This window comes from Pollachius pollachius, assembly GCF_949987615.1.
Source record: "Pollachius pollachius genome assembly, chromosome: 4".
In the NCBI taxonomy this organism is placed as follows: domain Eukaryota; kingdom Metazoa; phylum Chordata; class Actinopteri; order Gadiformes; family Gadidae; genus Pollachius; species Pollachius pollachius.
Window position 1 is genome coordinate 22633967 of NC_136937.1, and position 20375 is coordinate 22654341.

At 45.2% G+C, this 20375-nt stretch overlaps 1 protein-coding gene across 1 annotated transcript; it reads right to left on the minus strand.

The window, feature by feature from the left end:
- Positions 1–10558: 10558 nt before the first annotated feature.
- On the minus strand, positions 10559–11937 carry LOC307074222 (complement C1q-like protein 2; the record flags this gene model as incomplete). Its single annotated transcript, XM_079734242.1, has 2 exons — positions 10559–10738; positions 11353–11937. 2 exons carry the CDS (start codon positions 11935–11937, stop codon positions 10559–10561), a joined length of 765 nt encoding a protein of 254 aa, XP_079590368.1.
- Between the last annotated feature and the right edge of the window lie 8438 nt (positions 11938–20375).

The following is a 20375-nucleotide window of genomic DNA, read 5'->3' on the forward strand; positions in this document are numbered from 1 at the left end:
GGTGGGGCGAGCAAGCCCTAATCTCAGTCTTCTACGATGGATTGTCTGATGCCTCGAAGGATGGATTGGCTACCGTGGAGACACCCAATGACTTTGACACATTGGTCACCCTGGCTATCCAGCTAGACAACCACCTGCGTGAGCGCCACCGTATCCAACCTCACGCCCGAAGGTCGGCTGATGTTCCGGCTCCATCCTGGAGTCCTGCTCCCACGTCGTCCAGGGATCCTGAGCCCATGCAAATCGGAGGAACCCAACTCTCTCAAGCTGAAAAGGATCGCCGTAGAAGGGAGGGGCTATGCTATTACTGTGGTAAGGCAGGCCACCTCCAAGCCTCTTGTCCTGACTGCCCGGGAAATGGTCAGCCCCGTCAAGATTAGGGAGAATCGTGACTGGGGCAACATTCTCTCCCGACTCCCCAGGTGCAGGAGTATTCTTACCTGTATGTCTATCATGGGGAGAGCAGCAACACACTTTCAGGCCTTCATGGACTCCGGCGCTGCCGGAAATTTTATGGACATTAGTGTAGCCCGACGTCTACAGGTTCCTCAGATTGCAGTTAATCCTCCCCTCATTATCTCTGCTCTTGATGATCGCTCCCTAGGTAAAGGAAGAGTGACTGCTGCCACCCCCCCCCTGAGACTCGAGTCAGACATTCACCGGGAGGAAATTTCCCTCTACCTGATTGACTCACCCGGGTTCCCTGTGATTCTTGGTTTTCCCTGGCTGAATCGGCACAATCCCTGTATTGATTGGGCAACTGGAACTGTTGTTGAGTGGGGACCCACTTGCCATGCCACTTGTCTCCTGCCAAGTTCTGCCCGACCACTAGTGGAACCTGTTGATGCCTTGGAGCTATCTCAAGTTCCTGTTGAATATTTGGACATGAAAGAAGTCTTTAGAAAGGCAAGAGCATCTACGTTGCCCCCTCACAGGTCCTATGACTGTAGCATTGAGCTTTTGCCTGGCACCAGTCCTTCCTGTGGGCATATCTTCTCCCTGCCTTTGCCAGAACGTGAGGCCATGGACAAATACATTAAAGAAGCCCTGGCTACTGGATCTATTCGACCCTCCACCTCTCCAGCCGGGGCTGGATTCTTCTTTGTGGGCAAGAAGAATGGAGGGCTTCGACCCTGCATAGACTACCGGGCCCTTAACAAGATCACCATCCGTGATCGCTATCCGTGCCACTAATGTCTACTGCCTTTGATTTGCTCCAGGGTGCCAAGGTCTTCACCAAACTCGACTTGTGAAATGCGTATCATCTCATTTGCGTCCGCGGGGGCGATGAATGGGAGACCACTTTCAACACTCCAACAGGGCACTACGAGTATCAAGTTATGCCCTTTGGTCTTACTAATGCACCTGCAGTTTTCCAAGCCCTTATAAATGATGCTCTCAGAGATATGATTAACCACTTTGTTTTTGTTTACCTTGACGATATTTTGATTTTTTCTAAGTCACTTTCAGATCACCGTCACCATGTCTGGCAAGTTTTACTGAGGCTGCTGAAGAACCAACTGTTTGTTAAGCCGGAGAAATGTGAATTCCATGTGTCTGAGGTGACTTTTCTAGGGTTCATCTTGAAGGAGGGTCGTGTTCAAATGGATCCGGTGAAGACTCAGGCTATAAGGGACTGGGCATCCCCTAGGTCTGTCAAAGAGGTGCAGCGGTTATTGGGATTTGCCAATTTCTACAGGAAATTCATCAGGAACTTTGGCACTGTGGCTGCGTCAATCACTGCCCTCACTAAGGGCGGTGTGCCGTTCATATGGACTCCTCAGGCTGAAGGGGCGTTCAGACTACTCAAGGAGCGTTTTTCGTCTGCACCTATCCTTGCACCGCCAGATCCCTCTCTGCCTTTTGTTGTAGAGGTGGATGCATCCAATGTGGGGGTTGGTGCAATTCTTTCCCAGCATATCTCCGATAGGAAGTTGCACCCTTGTGCATTTTACTCTCATCGCCTATCTCCCACTGAGGCCCGATATATAGAGTATTTGAAGCAGGCCAAGAGATTGAATCCCCGCCAGGCTCGGTGGGCACCTTTTTTTCCCCGGTTTAACTTCACCATCTCATTCCGATCAGGCACCAAGAACCAGAAACCAGATGCCCTATCTAGACAGTTTGAGGCCCTCGGCGCTGAGGAAGACAAGTGTCCCGTTATCCCCAGTTCCAGGATTGTGGCTCCTATCCACTGGGGCATTGAGACTGAGGTCAGGAGGGCTCTTCAGCAGGATCCAGGACCTGGAACGGGTCCATCAGACCGTCTTTTTGTTCACCAGAAGGTGAGGTCCAAAGTATTACAGTGGGGGCACTCTTCATGCCTGGCAGTACATCCTGGCAATCAAAGGACTCTGGAGTTTTTGAAGAGACGTTTCTGGTGGCCGGAGATAGAGAAGGGTGTCAAGTCGTTTGTGGCAGCATGCACCGTCTGTGTTCGTAGTAAGACACAGCATCAACGTCCTCAAGGTCTTCTCCACCCTCTCCCTGTTCCTGGTCGTCCATGGTCACACCTGTCAGTGGATTTCATTACTAGCCTTCCCTCCTCTGAAGGTAATTTTAGTAGTGGTAGACAGGTTCTCTAAGTCCTGTCACTTTATTGCCTTGCCAAAGTTACCCTCTGCTCTCCAAACTGCTAAACTAATGTTTGAACATGTTTTCCGAGTCTATGGGCTTCCCCAGGACATTATGTCCGACAGGGGTCCTCAGTTTTCCTCCCGGGTGTGGCGAGCCTTCTGTAAACTCATTGGAGCCACGGCCAGCCTCACATCCGGGTTCCATCCCAAATCCAATGGGCAAACGGAGAGGGTCAACCAGGAGCTGGACGCATCCCTGAGGAGTCTAGTGGCTGACAACCCCTCATCCTGGAGTTCCCGGCTGCCGTGGGCTGAGTACGTCCACAACACACTCCAGTCCACGTCTACTGGCATGTCTCCATTCCAGTGCCAGTTTGGATTTCAGCCACCTTTGTTTCCTGAGGAGGAGAGGGATGTGAGTGTCCCGTCGGCGCTACAGTTCGTGAGACAGTGTAAAAGGACCTGCTAACAGGTCCGACGGGCTCTCCTACGGACCTCCAAAAGGAACCAGCGGGCGTGGGAACTGTGCGACCGCCTCCACCTTTGATGGGAGAGGGGCTGCACCGTCCTTAGTGACTCTGTGTCCCAGGAAACGTGCTTGCCACTAGGATGTCATCCAAGTACACAAAAAGAAAAGGCAGCTTGAAAAGATTGAGCTGCGTTTTTAAGGCCAAACGGCATCCGCAGGAACTCAAACAGACCAAACGGCGTGATCACTGCTGTTTTGGGAACGTCTAGTGGGTGTACAGGCACCTGATGATATCCCCGGAAAAGTGCCACCTTGGAAAAAATCCCCATACAAGCCAGGTGGGTCGAAAAATCCTGAATATTCGGCACTGGGTACCGGTCAGGCGTCGTTGCCTCATTTAGCCGCCGGTAGTCGCCACACGGGCGCCAGCCGCCGCCGGGTTTGGAGATTATGTGGAGGGGTGAGGCCCACGGGCTGTCGGACCAGCGGACTATACCCAGGCGCTCCATGTTTGCAAACTCAGCCTTTGCAACGGCAAGCTTGGTCGGGTCGAGGTGCCGAGCACGGGCGTAGACGGGTGGACCAGTAGTGGCGAGATGGTGCTCCACACCATGCTTCACGGCAGACGCAGAGAAAGTAGGCTGAGTGAGGGCTGGGAAACCAGCAAGCAGACGGTGGAAGTCATCTGAGGTGGAGAGCATGCTAGACAGTCGTATGGAGTCAGCCCTGCTGAGCGTGCACGCATAGGAACAAAACGTGACGGCGTCAATCAAACGGCGGTTCTTTACATCTACCAACAGTCCATGCGCACACAAAAAATCGGCGCCGAGGAGGGGAACGGAGACTTTTGCTGTAACAAAGTCCCAGCCAAACCGGTGGCCTCCGAAACACAATTCAATGTACCTCGTTCCATAGGTACGGATGGGGCTACCATTAGCAGCTTCCATAGGGGGGCCGTGGCCGTCGGTCACCATGTCCAAACGGGAAGCAGGCAGGACGCTCCTCTGTGCTCCCGTGTCGCACAGGAATCGCCGTCCGGAGATGCTGTCGCGGATGAAAAGCAGCCTGCCAGCACGGCCGACGCTCATGGCCACTACCGAGCGCCGGCCCTGGCGTTTCCCAACCCGCCGTAACTGCATGGCGGACGGCATTTAAGAGCCTTCGGTCCAAACTTTGCATGGTAGAAACACATGCCTGAAGACTGCTGCGGGCCGGAAGACTGCTGGGGGTCAGAAGACAGCTGCCGACGAGAAGTGGTGGCAGCGATGAGCGTGGAGTCGTCCAGTGTCACAGGAGCGACGTGCGCGGGAAAAATCGCAGCCACACAGTGCCCTTGACCCGCCAGGAAAAATTTATCAGCCTCTTCAGCCAGCCTCCGACAGTCAGTGATCATGGTGTTGGCTAAAGCAGCCCTCACTTGGGAAGGCAGCTGACGCAGGAAAAGCTGAACAAAAAGAAAATCGGGTTCGTGCTCACCCATGAGATCCAGCATACGGTCCATGAGCTCAGACGGTTTACTGTCACCGAGCCCCTGAAGTGAGAAAAGCCTGCTGGCTCTCTCAGCGTCCGACAGTTCAAACGTCTTTAACAGGTTGGCTTTGAGTGCCGCATACATTTCCCTTGCGGGAGGATTTTTAAGGAGGCTCACCACTCTGGATGCTGTCGAATTTCCAAGAGCTGACACAACGTAGTAGTACCTCGTCGTATCCGCAGTGATCTCCCGCAACGCGAACTGCGCTTCGGTCTGGGCGAACCATGCCGACGCCGACGATTCCCAGAATTCGGGGAGCTTGAGAGTAACAGCGTTCGCGGTCATGGTCGTGTCGTGTCCCTGGATACGCCCAGCAGACTAACGTCGGGGTCACCAGTGTGGAAATTGCATTGAATGAAAGATACAATTTTGCACGTTCAGCACACAGTTGTGTGACTCGTTTATTTCGTTAGAGAAAACAGGAATCCAAAACGTGCTGCAAGTGAACATATCCCGCCTCGGGCTCCACATCATGAGATGCTCGTAATCCTTAAAGGGACAGTGATCCCTGAAACACCGAGACAGTAAACGACATGCCTAACACAGTGTAAAGAACAACACATAACAAAATACTGTAGGTGAATTATGTTACACTCACTACAATGGTATGATAATCATACAACGTAATGACGGGCTGCGACGCCTGGCTGGTATCGGCTGGCCAGCCACGGCTGGCTGCCTGCCGGCTGCGGCTGGCTCTGGCAGGCTTTAAGGTTGCAACCATAAAAGCGTTGCGACCCTTTTGGCGGCAAATAGGTTGCAACCAACCAGAGGTATGGCTGAATGAGCGACCTGTGGCAGCCAGCCATTGTCCCCATGGCTGCTAGCACAACCAAAAGCCTATGTTATCAGTTAACATCACATTGAACAGAATAAATATATGTGCGTCAGTATAATAAAAACGTACACACAATAATATATAGCTTTAGTGGGGAGGGGGCTGATTTGTAAGGCATTGAAATGCTCATTATGTAGGAGTGGCCAATTGTATCAGTGGGCACATCAACACAGATGACAAAACAACTGTAAACTGTCATACAATTGTTAATCAACTATTAATATATAATCCATCACTGTATTACTCATTATAATAAACACGCCTATCGTGGCCTATATACTGTATATCTAACCAATATATTATTTTATGTAGGCCTATGTTTTTATTATACTGACGCACATATATTTATTCTGTACAATGAGATGTTAACTGATAACATAGGCTTTAGGTTGCGACTGAAAGCAGCCTGCTACAGCTGCTTTTTACAGCAGCCATGGTGACTGTGACTGGCTGCTTTGGTCTCTCATTCAGCCATACCTCTGGTTGCGACCTATTTGCTTCCAAAAGGGTCGCAACGCTTTTATGGTCACGACCTAGTCAGTCAGCCTGCCAGAGCCAGCAGCCAGCCGCAGCCAGCAGCCAGTGGCCAGCAGCCAACAGCCAGCGGCTAACACATACTTATCATACTATCGTACTAAATCATACTAAAATGGTAAAATTGAAGAGGCCGAATGAATCAATAAGTTGGACTAAAAGGGCAAAAACGAGTGTGGAAAAAATCAAACGGGCAACCTCTTGATTACTTACCTAGCATCACTACTGCTTGCACCGCTGTGTAATCTATATATTCTCCTGTAACTTTCTTCATACGATATTTTATCAGTCTTTGACGTTTAACAAACCAATAGGTTATACAATTTAATCATTACAAATTCGTACACATCAGTGTATTACAAAGTTCATTTAAAATTAATTAAATATAGATGGATAGACCAAAAGGCCTATTTATTCATATATATTATAAAAAGGCGTATTGGTCTATCGATATCTAAGCTATATATTATTGTGTGTACATTTTTATTATACTGACGCATGTGTATTTATTATGTTCAATGAAATGGTAACTGATAACATAGGCTTTTGGTTATGGTAGCAGCCATGGTGACAATGGCTGGCTGCCACAGGTCGCTCATTCAGCCACACATCTGGATGGTTGCGACCTATTTGCCGCAAAAAGGGTTGCAACACTTTTATGGTCGCGACCTAGTCGGTCAGCCTGCCAGAGCCAGCAGCCAGCCGCAGCCAGCGGCCAGCCGTGACTGGCCTGTCGTCGCAGCCAGCCAGCCGATACCAGCCAGGCGTCGCAGCCCGTCATTACGTTGTATAATTATCATACAATCGTACTAAATCATACTAAAATGTTATCATTTTGTTATCAATCATACTAAACAGGGCAAAAATGTAGCTGACCGTGGAGAGAATCGAACACCGGAACTCTTGATTTCTAAATTAGCGTCACTTCCACCGTCACCACTGAGGGATTGACTTCAAAACTTTACACTTATATCTAACTATATCACTCTATAACAAAGAACTTTGTACATAAAACACCTTATTAGGCTTAATGACATTTAACAAAACAAATAGGCTATATGTAAATATATAAAATACATTATTTGAATACACCCCAAATTACAACTAATATATTTTATTGATACTGATAGAGCAACGATTTCATCATTTTAAACTGTAATTCAATAGAAAAATATTAAAATAATATTAGCAATAAAGAGCTGTTGGTAGCTTTCGCCAGAGAGCATGGCTTTCCAGTACTTCAACTGTCACAAAAAAAAACGTTAATAATATGCAAATTAACTGATTAACGACCGCCCATAGACTTTGAGCGACCAAGCCAACCGGCGACCACAGCGACTGAAAGCAGCCAGACGAGCGACCAACACAGCGACCAATGCGACCTACGCCGCGACCAATGCAACCTATGTCGCGACGCACGTCGTTGGCCACTCAGAGAGCTCGGCCTTCCTCCTGCTGACTCTGGACTACTCACCATTCTTATTCTCCCCGACCTCAGCGCAGTATTTGACACCATCTCCCACCTTCTGCTCCTGGACCGTCTGGCTGGCATTGGGATCACTGGTGCCACACTCTCCTGGTTCACATTATACCTCACTGACCGTCAACAATTCATACAACTAAGGAACCAACAATTCTCGGTGTTTGGGTGTTTCACTGGGTGTCCCCCAGGGGTCAGTCTTCAGTCCACTTCTCTTCACCATTTGCCTCCTCCCCCTGGGCACAATCCTCTGTCGCCATGGGGTCTATTTTCACTGCTACGCCGATGACACACAGGTCTACATCTCCTCCAAACCCACCGCTGCTATCCCTCCCACCTCCCTCATCATCTGCCTTGACGACATCCGGAGCTGGATGAGCAGGAGCTTCCTCAAACTAAACGGCAATAAAACCGAGGCCCTGCTCAATGGCTCCAAATCCACCCTCACCAAATCACAACACACCCCAGCTCCACACATCATCGTCGACGGATTCCCTGTACCCTTCTCCTCCCAGGTCAAGAGCCTCGGCGTCATTCTGGACAACACCCTCTCATTTGCACCCAATATTCGAAACATCACCCGGACTGCATTCTTCCACCTCCGCAACATCTCCAGACTCCGCCTATCACTGTCCCAATCCAGCACTGAAATCCTGGTTCACTCATTTGTCACATCACGCATCGACTACTGCAATGCCCTCCTCACCAAACTCATCAACAGACTGCAAATCATTCAGAACTCGGCCGCCCGGATCATCACCCGCACCAATTCAGCTGACCACATCACCCCTGTTCTCATCTAACTTCACTGGCTCAAAGTACAATACTGCATCCACTACAAAAACCTCGCCCTCACCTACCAAGCTCTCGACAACCTAGCCCCCACTTACCTCTGCGTCCTCCTCCACGACTACACTCCCTCCCGCTCCCTTCGCTCAACCTCTGCTGGACTACTAACCATCCCCACATCATGCCTCAGTACCATGGGTGCCCGATCCGTCAGCTGCTCAGCACCCAGGCTTTGGAACTCCCTCCCCCCACACATAAGACAGTCAGACACCATCACAACTTTCAAGTCACAACTCAAAACTCACCTGTTCAAACTGGCATACACCTTTTAACTGGACAATATGCACTTCACTTGTTTTTATTACAAAGTCTTGTTTTTTTTCATACTTCGTAAGGTGACCTTGGGTGACTTGAAAGGCGCCTCTAAATTAAATATATTATTATTATTACTATTATTATTAGTGTGTGAGCATTTGATCACATTATAAAACTAGTCAATTTATGGTGACAGGGGTAATTGTTCAATGGAAAGTGTAGTATACTATGCATGCAAATCAATTATTAAATAGCTTTAAATAGCTGTTTTCAGGGCTGAAAAGTGAATTTACATTTTAAAATCCAAGGCAACTGCTATCGGTTAGTTGAAAATAATAATCATAATTTAGATTAAACATCTCTTCCAGTGTCCTGGCCAAGACAGGCAGCAGTAGCCTACAATCACCCATAGCATACACACAAAACAAAAGAAAAATAAAACAACTAAAAAAGTCTGCAGGGGGAAGGGGGACATCAATATCGTAAGACATTTCGGGAGGCTCAAGGAGGAGGGTAATATTACATTTGAGCAACAAAGTGTAGTCTTGTGGTGGACTCTATAGACATAATTCACCATAATGTGTTATTGACATGTTTTCGTTGTGTTATAGGGACACTGTCTCTTTAAGATCAGGTCACTTGTGTGTTGATATGCCGGTCGGAGCGATGTTTGAATTAAACAGTTTTTATATGACAAAATGAACGACCTGCCATTGCTTGTCGAGGTGAGATAATTGTCTCTTTCCTTTTTTTATCGCAATTTCTACAGTCCATAGACAGAACTTCTTACCTGGGAGAGTATGTCGATGGCAGAGCCGTTATGTTTAAAAACATAATGTCTTACCTGGGTGAGTGTGTCGCTGCGGTGTGTGCATGTGGGCTCTTACCTGGGCGCCTGTGTCGATGGCGGAGCCGTTATGTTTAAAAATATAACGTCTTACCTGGGCGAGTGTCGCTGCAGTGTGTGCGCGTGCGTGTGTGTTCTTACCTGCGCGTTTGTCGATGGCAGAGCCGTTATGCTTAAAAACATAACGTCTTACCTCTCTAAGATGTTTGTGTGTTGAGGGGAGTTTGCTAACCTTTGGAAGCATTGTGTTGTGCATGAGGGGTCTCTCAGGCCGAGGGCGCTTGGTCACAGATCACTGCACAATGACTTGGCTATTTGGAGCCTCTTTACCCCTCCTACACACATAGAGGTCCCAGGGGATGTGTGTGTGTCTGGGGGGTGGACGTGGATTAAGTTGAGGTACAGTCTGTCCGTCTGGATTCAGGGGGCCTTGGAGAATGGATTTAGCCTGAGGAAACCAAAGCAACATTTTCTGAAATGGGGTTGTTGTCATCTCACAATTGGCATGTCTTGACTTACTTAAAAGAGAAGAAAGGGGAAAGAAAGGCACTTGCCTGGAAATTTATTATAAAGTAATTTATCAACGAGAGATGGATGGGTGGATCATAGTTCATAGATCATAGATCATAGACCAAAGAAAAAATATCAACCATGTTTTTTACCAAAGCCTAAATCTTCCCTTTATATATATATAAAGTTGTTTATTTTCAGGATTCCATAAGTTACAGACTTCCAGCAACAACATAATCAGGCAAAAACACAATTCATATCATCCATCCTTTGAAATCTTGAGTTAATCACATCACACAAAGCAAAACCAGTTAGCTGTATCCGGAAACATGAACTGCATGCGAGCAGATGAGTTAGCAGGCTAGCAGGAATGCTAGTGACATCATACTTTTTTAAGTTTTAAGTATTCGTGACATGTTGAATAATGTACCCTGAAAAGCAACACTTCCTGACAAACAAAACTTTATTTGGACATAGAGGACTAAATATGTAGATGATAGGTTATGATTATATGTATGATGTATATTATATATTATCTCCTCAATTGAACATTTAAACTAACAGATACAGGACATTCCACATTCAGATATCAGTGGAACTCTACTTGAACGCATCACCACAGACATCCACTGGTCAACGGTTGATCAACGTGGTACACAAAGTGTTCCTTCAGTCGGGGTACAGGATAAACCCTGAGAAGGTGCTGTACTTGTTGTTGTTGCCTCCGTGTGCTTTTCCCCCGTCCAGCTTCACGTAGACCTCGTCTCCAGGGTCCAGGTGGAGCACGGCGCTGTTGCTGGCGTAGTCGTAATTCTGGTCGGCGTCCTGTGCGATGGCGCTGGCACGCACCTGGGGAGAGAGGAGTAGAGGAGATAAAGCAGAGAGTATAGCAGAACAGAGTAGAGTAGAACATAGTATAATAAAATACTGTAGAATAAAGTCGATTTTGATCTAAGATGGTACAACAGAGTGGAGAACAGCAAACAATGCATCACATCATTGAAGCATGCCCTCTACAAAGACTTAAAGGAGGACTTGTCACCCTTCATACAGCAGATGAAGAGGCAACTGCTTGGCTAAAGGACTTTGCATTCGCTAAATAAAAATAGTGGAGAAGACAGTAGAACAGTCTAGAGTAGAATACAGCCAAGTATAACGACTAAAGTAGAATAGAGTAACATGTAGTAGAGCTGAAATGAGCATAGTAGAGTTAAGTAAAAGTATATATCATGGCAAATAATATAAACGCATATGATCAAATCAAACCAAAGGGAATATAGCCTACTATAATAGAGTACAATAGGGAATACGTAAAATGGTATAGGATAGAATAGATATGTTGTGATTTATTGGACAAAGATATACGACATTATAGTTACGCATGAATCTCGCAGCTTGGAGTGGCGGCGTGTAATACCGCATTCAAGATCCGAATCAAAACTCTCCAAAACCTTTTGGCCTACCTGTCCGTTCCTGCACAGGTCCGCCCACATGCTCGTGCCGTCTCCCCCCCTCATCAGCACATGGTAGCTGAAGAAGTAAACGCCCGAAACGTGACAGTTGAACTTGCCCGTTCGCGCGTCATACAGGTTCCCCAGGTTGGTGATGATGTCGTCGAACCGCAGCACCTCGTAGCCCTCGTGCGGGTTCTTGAGGCCTACGTAGAACGCGCTCCTGACCCCGGCCGGCGCGGTGGCGTTGCCGCCCGCTCCGCCGCTGCGTGCGCCCCCCATGACGTCCTCGCTCGCCAGCCCTCCTGCTCTGTCCCCGGGTGGACCCCTGGCACCCGGGGATCCCGGTTCACCGGGGGGTCCCCTCAGTCCAGGTTTCCCTGCGCGGCCGGGTCCCCCGCGGCTACCGTGCGCCACTGGTGGCGGCAGGACGCCGTTCGCCTCCTGAGGGAGCGCCGCTGCGGTGGATCCGGCCGGCCCGGGGCTGTAGGGTTCACACACCATCCGACACGTGCCCATCATCTCGTAGTAGCGCGCCAAGCTGTCCTGGCTCTGGAGCAGCACTAGCGGGATGACGATGATCCCGGCCAGCGCCATGACGATCGACGCGGAGACCGCAAGCACAACGCGCTGCCTCCGCCGCACGGGTCGAAGGCGAGACAATAAGTCCGTCGGTGTCCTTACCGGCGGAATCGTGGAAGATGAAGATGGGGGGGGGGGGGGGTGTTGGGGGTTTAGAAATGGGTAAACAAAAGATACATCAATTACGCACGAGTAATCTAAATCCTACTTAGTGTTTTGAGCGCGCCTCGGGTGACGTGCCTCCTCCTTCTCATCATCGGTCCTCTGGAGGAAGTCGGAGCGCGTGGTGGGAGATGATGCGCTGACCCGACGATACGCGCTCTCCGGAAGGGCGTGAGGTTGAAATGGTGATAAGTGACAAATGTACAACAAAAAAATATGATATATGGGCTAAATTATAGACAATGTAAAATGTTAGTCACGAACGAATATGAAAAGTTGAAATTGTCAGAAAACAATGGTCCGGACCTGAGAAAAGTGGCATAGATATAGATGAAAACAAACCAATCAACAATTTGGATTATCACTTGCATTATTTACACAACCTTAAATGACGTCCTCAATCATTTCACCATTGCGTATTTCTCCATACGGAAAAAACGACAGGCAGGCAGGCAGACAGACAGACAGACAGACAGACAGACAGACAGGCAGGCAAACAGACAGATAGGTATATGTACAGAATGAAAGTCTATCATAGTCGATCGATAGACAGGTATTAAGAAAGTATTTTAAGACAGACTGACACATGGATAGACAGCTAGAGTAAGATGCATCGACATATAAATCGATCAATAGATCTGCAAATATATAGATAGATAGATAGATAGATAGATAGATAGATAGATAGATAGATAGATAGATAGATAGATAGATAGATAGATAGATAGATAGATAGATAGATAGATTTTTTTGCTGGTAAATATGTACCAATACACCAAAAAGGGTTAAAATCAGTTGTTTAAAAAAGGCCTTCCCCTCTATCTCTATGAGAAGAGAAGGAAATTATTGATTTGTACTTGAAAAAGTTGAAATCCCCGACTGCTGTTGGCAAATGGTGTGAGGCAGAGCGTGACCATTCCTCAGAACCTGGAATCAAATGTCTGGCGCTAGCCTTTAGCACGGATTTTAGAGCTCATCACACTAGCGAGATGGACAGAAAGAGAGGGAGAGAGAGAGAAGGGGGGAGAGAGAGAGAAATTTCATATTTCTAGGGTGAGAGGGTATTTGGATGTATGTTTGGGAATCTACAGACACAGACAACACAGACACTCAGACACACGCTCCATTCTCATCTGACACACATACACAAATACACACACAAAAACACACACACACACACACACACACACACACACACACACACACACACACACACACCCACACAAACACATACATAGAACCAAAAGCTTATCTGTACTCCAACAGCCACAATAGACAAACCCATGCCGGTTGCCAACCAACTCCCCCCACCCCAGCCAAAATTGACCACACACACACACACACACACACACACACACACACACACACACCCACAACCCCCCTCCCCCCCCCACCCACAGACACACACACACCCAACCACCACCAACTCCAGCAACACCACCCCAATGCTGGGTCATCTCAACTGCCTACTTCAGGTTTAACTCTGCTTGCTGATTGCCTGGTTGAAAGTGGAGCTCACATAAACATGGACCCTTTTCACAGGTCGACAATAGTAGGGTAACTTCTATGAAGGTATTATTGTAGCAAAAGTCTTTAGCACCTGTAACTGCAGATTTTGTATGCGTACACTAAAGTCACAAATGTGTAACAGTAAATTTGAAGTTGTAAATATTTATTTTGCATGTGTACTCTAAAGTCACAAATGTGTAACACTACATATGAAGTCGTAAATATTTTTTCATTGTTAACACTAAATAGGGTCTACGACAGTAGCGTCATTAGGCGTATTTTAGGGGGGCTTCAGCCCCCCTAAAATATTCTTAAGCCCCCTAAATGATTTTATGTTCATTTATATTTTTTTATTTATTTATTTATTTTTTTACAAAAAAGTGCCGACAAATTCAATATAATGTGGCGAGAATTTGAGTTTAGATAAATAATCGTATAACCAGTTATTATTAACTTAAATGTGATCATAAATCTTAGTTTCCCTTATGGAAGCGGTAGAGTCAGAGTCAGTGCATCGTTATCGAGTCCATTCCACTTGTTCATATAGAGCACGCCCACATCACTGAAATCCACGTTTTCCCTGCAACCTAGGTTGTAATTTCTCAGTTTTTGTTAGCTGTTTGTGAAATTAAACGTTCGCTCACATTCTGTGCATCTCCTGGGGGCTAAGCCCCCCCTGTCCTTAAAACCTAGTGACGCCCCTGGTCTACGAGTTCACAAGTCTGTGTTACAGGAGCACAAATCCTATCCTGTGCATCACAACTTCAAAGAGTCATGCAATTGACACCTTTGCTACAATCATTGCAGCGCAGTTGGTGCAAAACACATTCGCACACCCATGTTTCATAATCTGAGAACATGCACAAAATGTGTGCATTCGTAAACCCAAATGTGAACTAATGCATCAGAAGTTGCACATCTGTGAAAAAATTCCTCATAAATAAAACGATATAGAATGCTATGTTGATTCAGCATTTTAATGAGCGAGAACAAGTCCATCATTACAACTGCTCGAATCTGCTCCTGCAAGTCTCGGCTGTGGGTTTTTTTGCAGGTAGTTTTGCAACACGTCTAGGTGGCATTTTTGTCTATGTGTAGCAAAAGTGATTTGTATCCGTATGAGGCAGAGCGTCCGTGGGCGGGACAAAATTGCAGCAGTAACCAATGACAGTCGCCGGCAGGGGTGCATTTTTCAAACTAGGGAGCTCGGTTGAAGTATAGATCAATAGAGCGTAACAGTAACCTCCCCCTTTTTGAACAGCTCTGGGTCCGGAAGTAAATTTCCCATTTATCTTCACCGTTGACTTTTTGTAAAATCGTGATATAAAGAGTTTAAGGCCTGAAACGAAGCCAATCATTCGCCAGGGTAGTCGTGACCATAAAACGATTGATTCGGGGCAAAAGATAATTTGATATACATATATATCAAAATATTTTTCAACATGTAGAGCTCATTTCCTCCACAGCTTTTACAACAAATCTCTAACTTTTCATTAATCAAAATCCTGGTGGCTGCGCTAAGCGATCGAGTTCAGTAGCAGTAGCAGTCATCCCCGGCTTGACTTTTGCCGGTGAGGGTAAACGTTTCCTGGTAACGGCAAGCTCTACCAATCAAATTTGTCGTGTCAGACTTAAGGATTATGGGTAGTGTAGTGGTTTCAAAGATATTGCGAATAAGATATGTTTTTCTCTTTAACTTGTGGCTTCTGCAGGAGCATATACGATCGTTTCACAATGTAACAGTTCGTTGTAAGCATACTTTGGATGGTTACGACATTATGGCTTTTAATCAAAACGTCTTTGGTGAAAATTAATGGGATTTTTACTTCTGGAACCCCACTGTTGCACTCTATAGTGTTGGGAACTAGGAGAGCTAGGGGACTAGGGAGATAGGTAGCTAGAGATATAGGGGACAAGAGGACTAGGGAGATAGATAGGGAACCGGCTGTATAACAAGATGTATTCCTTTCATTCTAATACACAGTCATCATCCTTCTTTAGTCTTCATGGATGCAAAATAACTTACCTATAAAACTGCTTTGCACCTTTCAACGTGTTGAACAATAGACAACGAAGCCTAAAAACAAGAGAACCTTCCTCGAGCACATGAATCAGGGAGAGCAAACAAGCAGCATCACAACCCGCCGCGACATCACCTTCAGCACTTCACCCAGTCAGCATATCGCCCGCCGCCCTGATGACCAGTGAGGGGAGGTGAACGGACACAACGCTGGGAGAACAACCGTCTCCCTGCACGTCGCCTGGCGGGCGTTGATGTTGAAGCCTGATAAACTTGCAAGCCATGCATGCGACCCATCTGACGTTGGCCTCCTTCTGTCCAGCATGACAGACGAAAGAAAATCAGAGAGAATGACAAAATAATTGTGTAATTTCGATAGAGCATCATTTGTGTTTTATACCACTTCAGATTTTGACCTCTTTGAATATTTGTGATCTGTTAAATGATTAACAGCCTGATTGTTCTACGAGGCAAGTCACTTTGGGAGGGTTCTTCTTTTCAACGATTTTAAGCAGAGCTTTTGAAACTGTGGTTTCCTACTCTTACACTGAACCAAAACAACAAATAATCAAGATGTTAACATTTAAGGAGGGGTCTCTCCAATATGAAACCTGGACATTTTATTTTTTTATTTTCTACTTCATCCTTGAATTCACAGGGAATCCAAAGGAGAAAAGAACATTCAGCGGCCTCCCAACGGGCCTCCACCACATTGTACACCTACTGTGGGCTCTAAGGCAACGCTAACACACATAGACAGGGGCTAGGGGAGGAGAGAGAGAGAGAGAGAGAGAGAGAGAGAGAGAAAGAGAGAGAGAAATGAGGGGAGAGTTTGAGATGAGGAGTGAGAGAGAGAGAGAGGTATAGAGAGAGGTAGAAAGAGGTAGAGAGTTTAGAGTAAGAGAGATTGCGAGAGAGAGAGAGAGGAGGAGGAGGAGAGAAATGAGGGGGAGAGAGAAATGGGGGAGAAAGATGGTGGCACACATCTGTGTTTGTGTGTGTGTGTGTGTGTGTGTGTGTGTGTGTGTGTGTGTGTGTGTGTGTGTGTGTGTGTGTGTGTGCGTGCGTGCGTGCGTGCGTGCGTACGTGCGTGCGTGTGTGTGATCCAGCAGTGCTTTGGGCCCGAGGTGCTCAACCTTTTGCGGGGCGCAGGCAGAGCAGACGTAACCATGGTGACAGCTAGCCCACACCACTGCTTTTGCAGGTTTTTTTAAGATTTTGTTTCTCACTGCTGCTGTTCAACTCAGTAAAACAATGTCTGTCCAAGTCACACATTTTAGGGATGTCAGGGGCGCAGTTAAGGGAATGCTAACCTACTCCAACACTCAAATAGGGTAATATTCATATTTAGGTGAGTGCTGCATGCAGCGCTCAACTATTGTTCTTCACAAGTTGCATTAGTGTGAATGCTGTAGCATTCACACTCTAGATATTTAAATCTTTATTAGTGTGAATACTGTAGCATTCACACTCTAGATCAGGGGTCAGCAACCTTTTCAACATGCAGTGCCAGTTTGACATTTTCTCGTTAATGAGTGTGTCTTAAGCAACAATATATTAAAAATTAATCTGAAATATGACACAGCAACCAAAAACATTTCCAGAAGACCTGGAATTGTACTATTTCCATATAGTCCACAATCATGCATCAACATTTTAAATGTTTTTTTGGTTGTTATACATGGGCTTACAAATTATAATTACATATGTCCCATCTTAAAACACCATTTTGAGAAACTCATTCAGAAACATATTTGCACTGTGAGAAATGTAAAAAACGAGAATATATGAGAATGTTGAACCATTCACATCAATATCTTTAAGACATGTACAGCTTTGCAAAACCATGTGAAGGCGATGCATACAGGCCACTTGAAACAATATTTTAAATATTTTCTTCTCTATTACTCACAACATAGGTTTAAAAACGATTAATTGATCCCATTTCAGAACACTGCTTTCTGTAACTAATTTAAACATATTTGCACTTGGAGGAAATGCCCAAAACAGAATAAAGTGCAAAAAAAAGACTTTTTTCTTCTTTTTTTTTTTAAGTGTGCCAATGATTATGCTGCTCCTTGCCAGTGGTGGCACGCGTGCCTAGGGTTGCCGACCCCTGCTCTAGATATTGAAATCTTTATTTTTCCTATTCTTCTTCCGCCCGTTTTTGGTCTTCAACGCCTCCGCCATACTTTCAGCTAGAGAAACCATTCAACTATTAAAACGTTCAGCTCTTTAACGACATGATGGCTATTATTCAGATTTTTTCAACTCCTTGAACTTTTTAAATTATCCAGCTTTTTCCACTTTTTTTAACATGGGAGTCAATGGGTACTTCTGGTACTTCAACTGTTTAAGACGTAACTCAATCAATTTTCAGCCGTTTATCTTCGTTCAAACCATTTAACAAATCACTTGTATCTTCAATAAAATCTAAATGGAATTTCGATATCATTTAAAGGGAAATTCCGGTGTAAAATGGATTTTGGATATGTTTTGTATGATAATGAGTTGAAACGTTCGCTTTGGAGCACACAAATTGTGTATAGACGCTTTCTTCAGTTGGCTGTTTTTAGCCGATTCTATCAAAACGCTTTAAACTTGGAACGATGGGGGCATTTGTTATGGTAAAAACTTAATCGCTATTTTAAACCACTTAAAAGGCTAAAAGTAGCCAGACACTTCTTTGGTAGTATAATAAGGGTCTTAACATATAAAACGAGGCATTGAGAACTTTGTAAGTGTACAGATTGTTTATTAAAAATGACATTTTATACACACAATACCGTCAGTAGATCACCCGTCGACCCCATTTTGTTTTTAAGACTCAATAAGTAGATTGGCGAACACAGAGCTTGCGTGTTGCTGACGGATGTAACAATCTCTGTGTTCGTCAATCTACCTATCGAGTCTTAAAAACAAAATGGCGTCGACGGGTGATCTACTGACGGTATTGTGTGTATAAAATGTCATTTTTAATAAACAATCTGTACACTTACAAAGTTCTCAATGCCTCGTTTATATGTTAAGACCCTTATTATACTACCAAAGAAGTGTCTGGCTACTTTTAGCCTTTTAAGTGGTTTAAAATAGCGATTAAGTTTTTACCATAACAAATGCCCCCATCGTTCCAAGTTTATAGCGTTTTGATAGAATCGGCTAAAAACAGCCAACTGAAGAAAGCGTCTATATACAATTTTTGTGCTCCAAAGCGAACGTTTCAACTCATTATCATACAAAACATATCCAAAATCCATTTTACACCGGAATTACCCTTTAACTTCCTTCAGAATCACAGTTTTAGTTTCAAACCGTCATATTCTACAGTTGGTCCCATTGAAGCCGTCTGCCCATTCTGACACTTAAAGGGGACATATCATACCACCAGGTGTGAGTGTGATTAGCCATTACAAGCAGGTTTGAAAATGTGCAGCATGGTGACATCACAGGTTGTCCATCTATCCGTCACACATCTAGATGGACACGCCCACCTGTGATGTCACAATGCTGCACATTTTGAAAACGGCTTGTAATGGCTAATCACACTCACCTGGTGGTATGATATGTCCCCTTTAAATTACTTAAGACATCGTTACTCGGTCAAATTTCAACCGTTTAGCCCCGTTTAAACCATTGAACAAATCTACACACTTGTATCTTCAATTATATCCAAACGTAATTTTCAATATCATTTCAACTTTATTCAGAATCCTAGGTTTAGTTTCATACCGGCTTCGTTTCCAGTTGGTCTCATTGATTTACGGTGAGGCTGGAGCGTGATGACGTTCAGCAGCGTGATGACTTCACTCACCGGCACGTACACACACACACACGCACGCACGCACGCACGCACACACACACACACACACACACACACACACACACACAGTGCAGGGCAATACACTTGATGTTTCAGATTTTTCATTTCAATTCATTTTACATTTCTGAATTTTTAGCAATGCTTTGCACTTTTCATTCAGCTGTCACTTTAATTGTTTTCAACCATTTGCATTTCTTATATGGTGTGCATGTTTACATTGTTTACTCCATTTAGACTTTTGAAATTTTGTTCTAATTCTTCACTTGATTTAAGCCATTTAACGTTTCTTTATGTCATAATCTATGTGGCTTTATTAAAAAATATTTTTAACCTCACTCACCTCATCTCCAGGAAATGCATTTTCTAGTTTTGTATCATATCTTAATATTATTTTACAAAAAAAACGATTTCACCCATTTGATAGAATATTTGAGAAAATCTTTGGAATATCTTCCTTGCTTTTTTGCCAAACCTGCAACACGCAACTATTTGATATATATATATATATATATATATATATATATATATATATATATATATAACATACATTAAAAAAAATATATAAAGATATATTGTGGCGACCACGGGTGTGGGCGCCATGTTCCGGGGCCGCGGGAATTCTGGGAATTGGGGTTGTCAGTTGACAAAGGGGGTTTTGTTTATTTGTTCTGTTGTTGGGGCTAATTTCTCGGGATGATGTGTGTTAATTGTGTGTTGTTCCATTGTTGTATGATGTGTAGTGTGATCGGGACCATTAGTGAGAGTGTTGTGTGTGTTGGTCAGGTGTCCCGTGTTTCTGTTACGTTCGGTTATTAATAAAGGCAGTCCGTAGTCGTGCGGTGTACGGAACTGCATAATTGTTCAACCTGGGCTCCCGTCTCGTCCTTCCCGTGCTGCTCGCCACAATATATATATATAAAAAATAGTTATCTATATTTATTG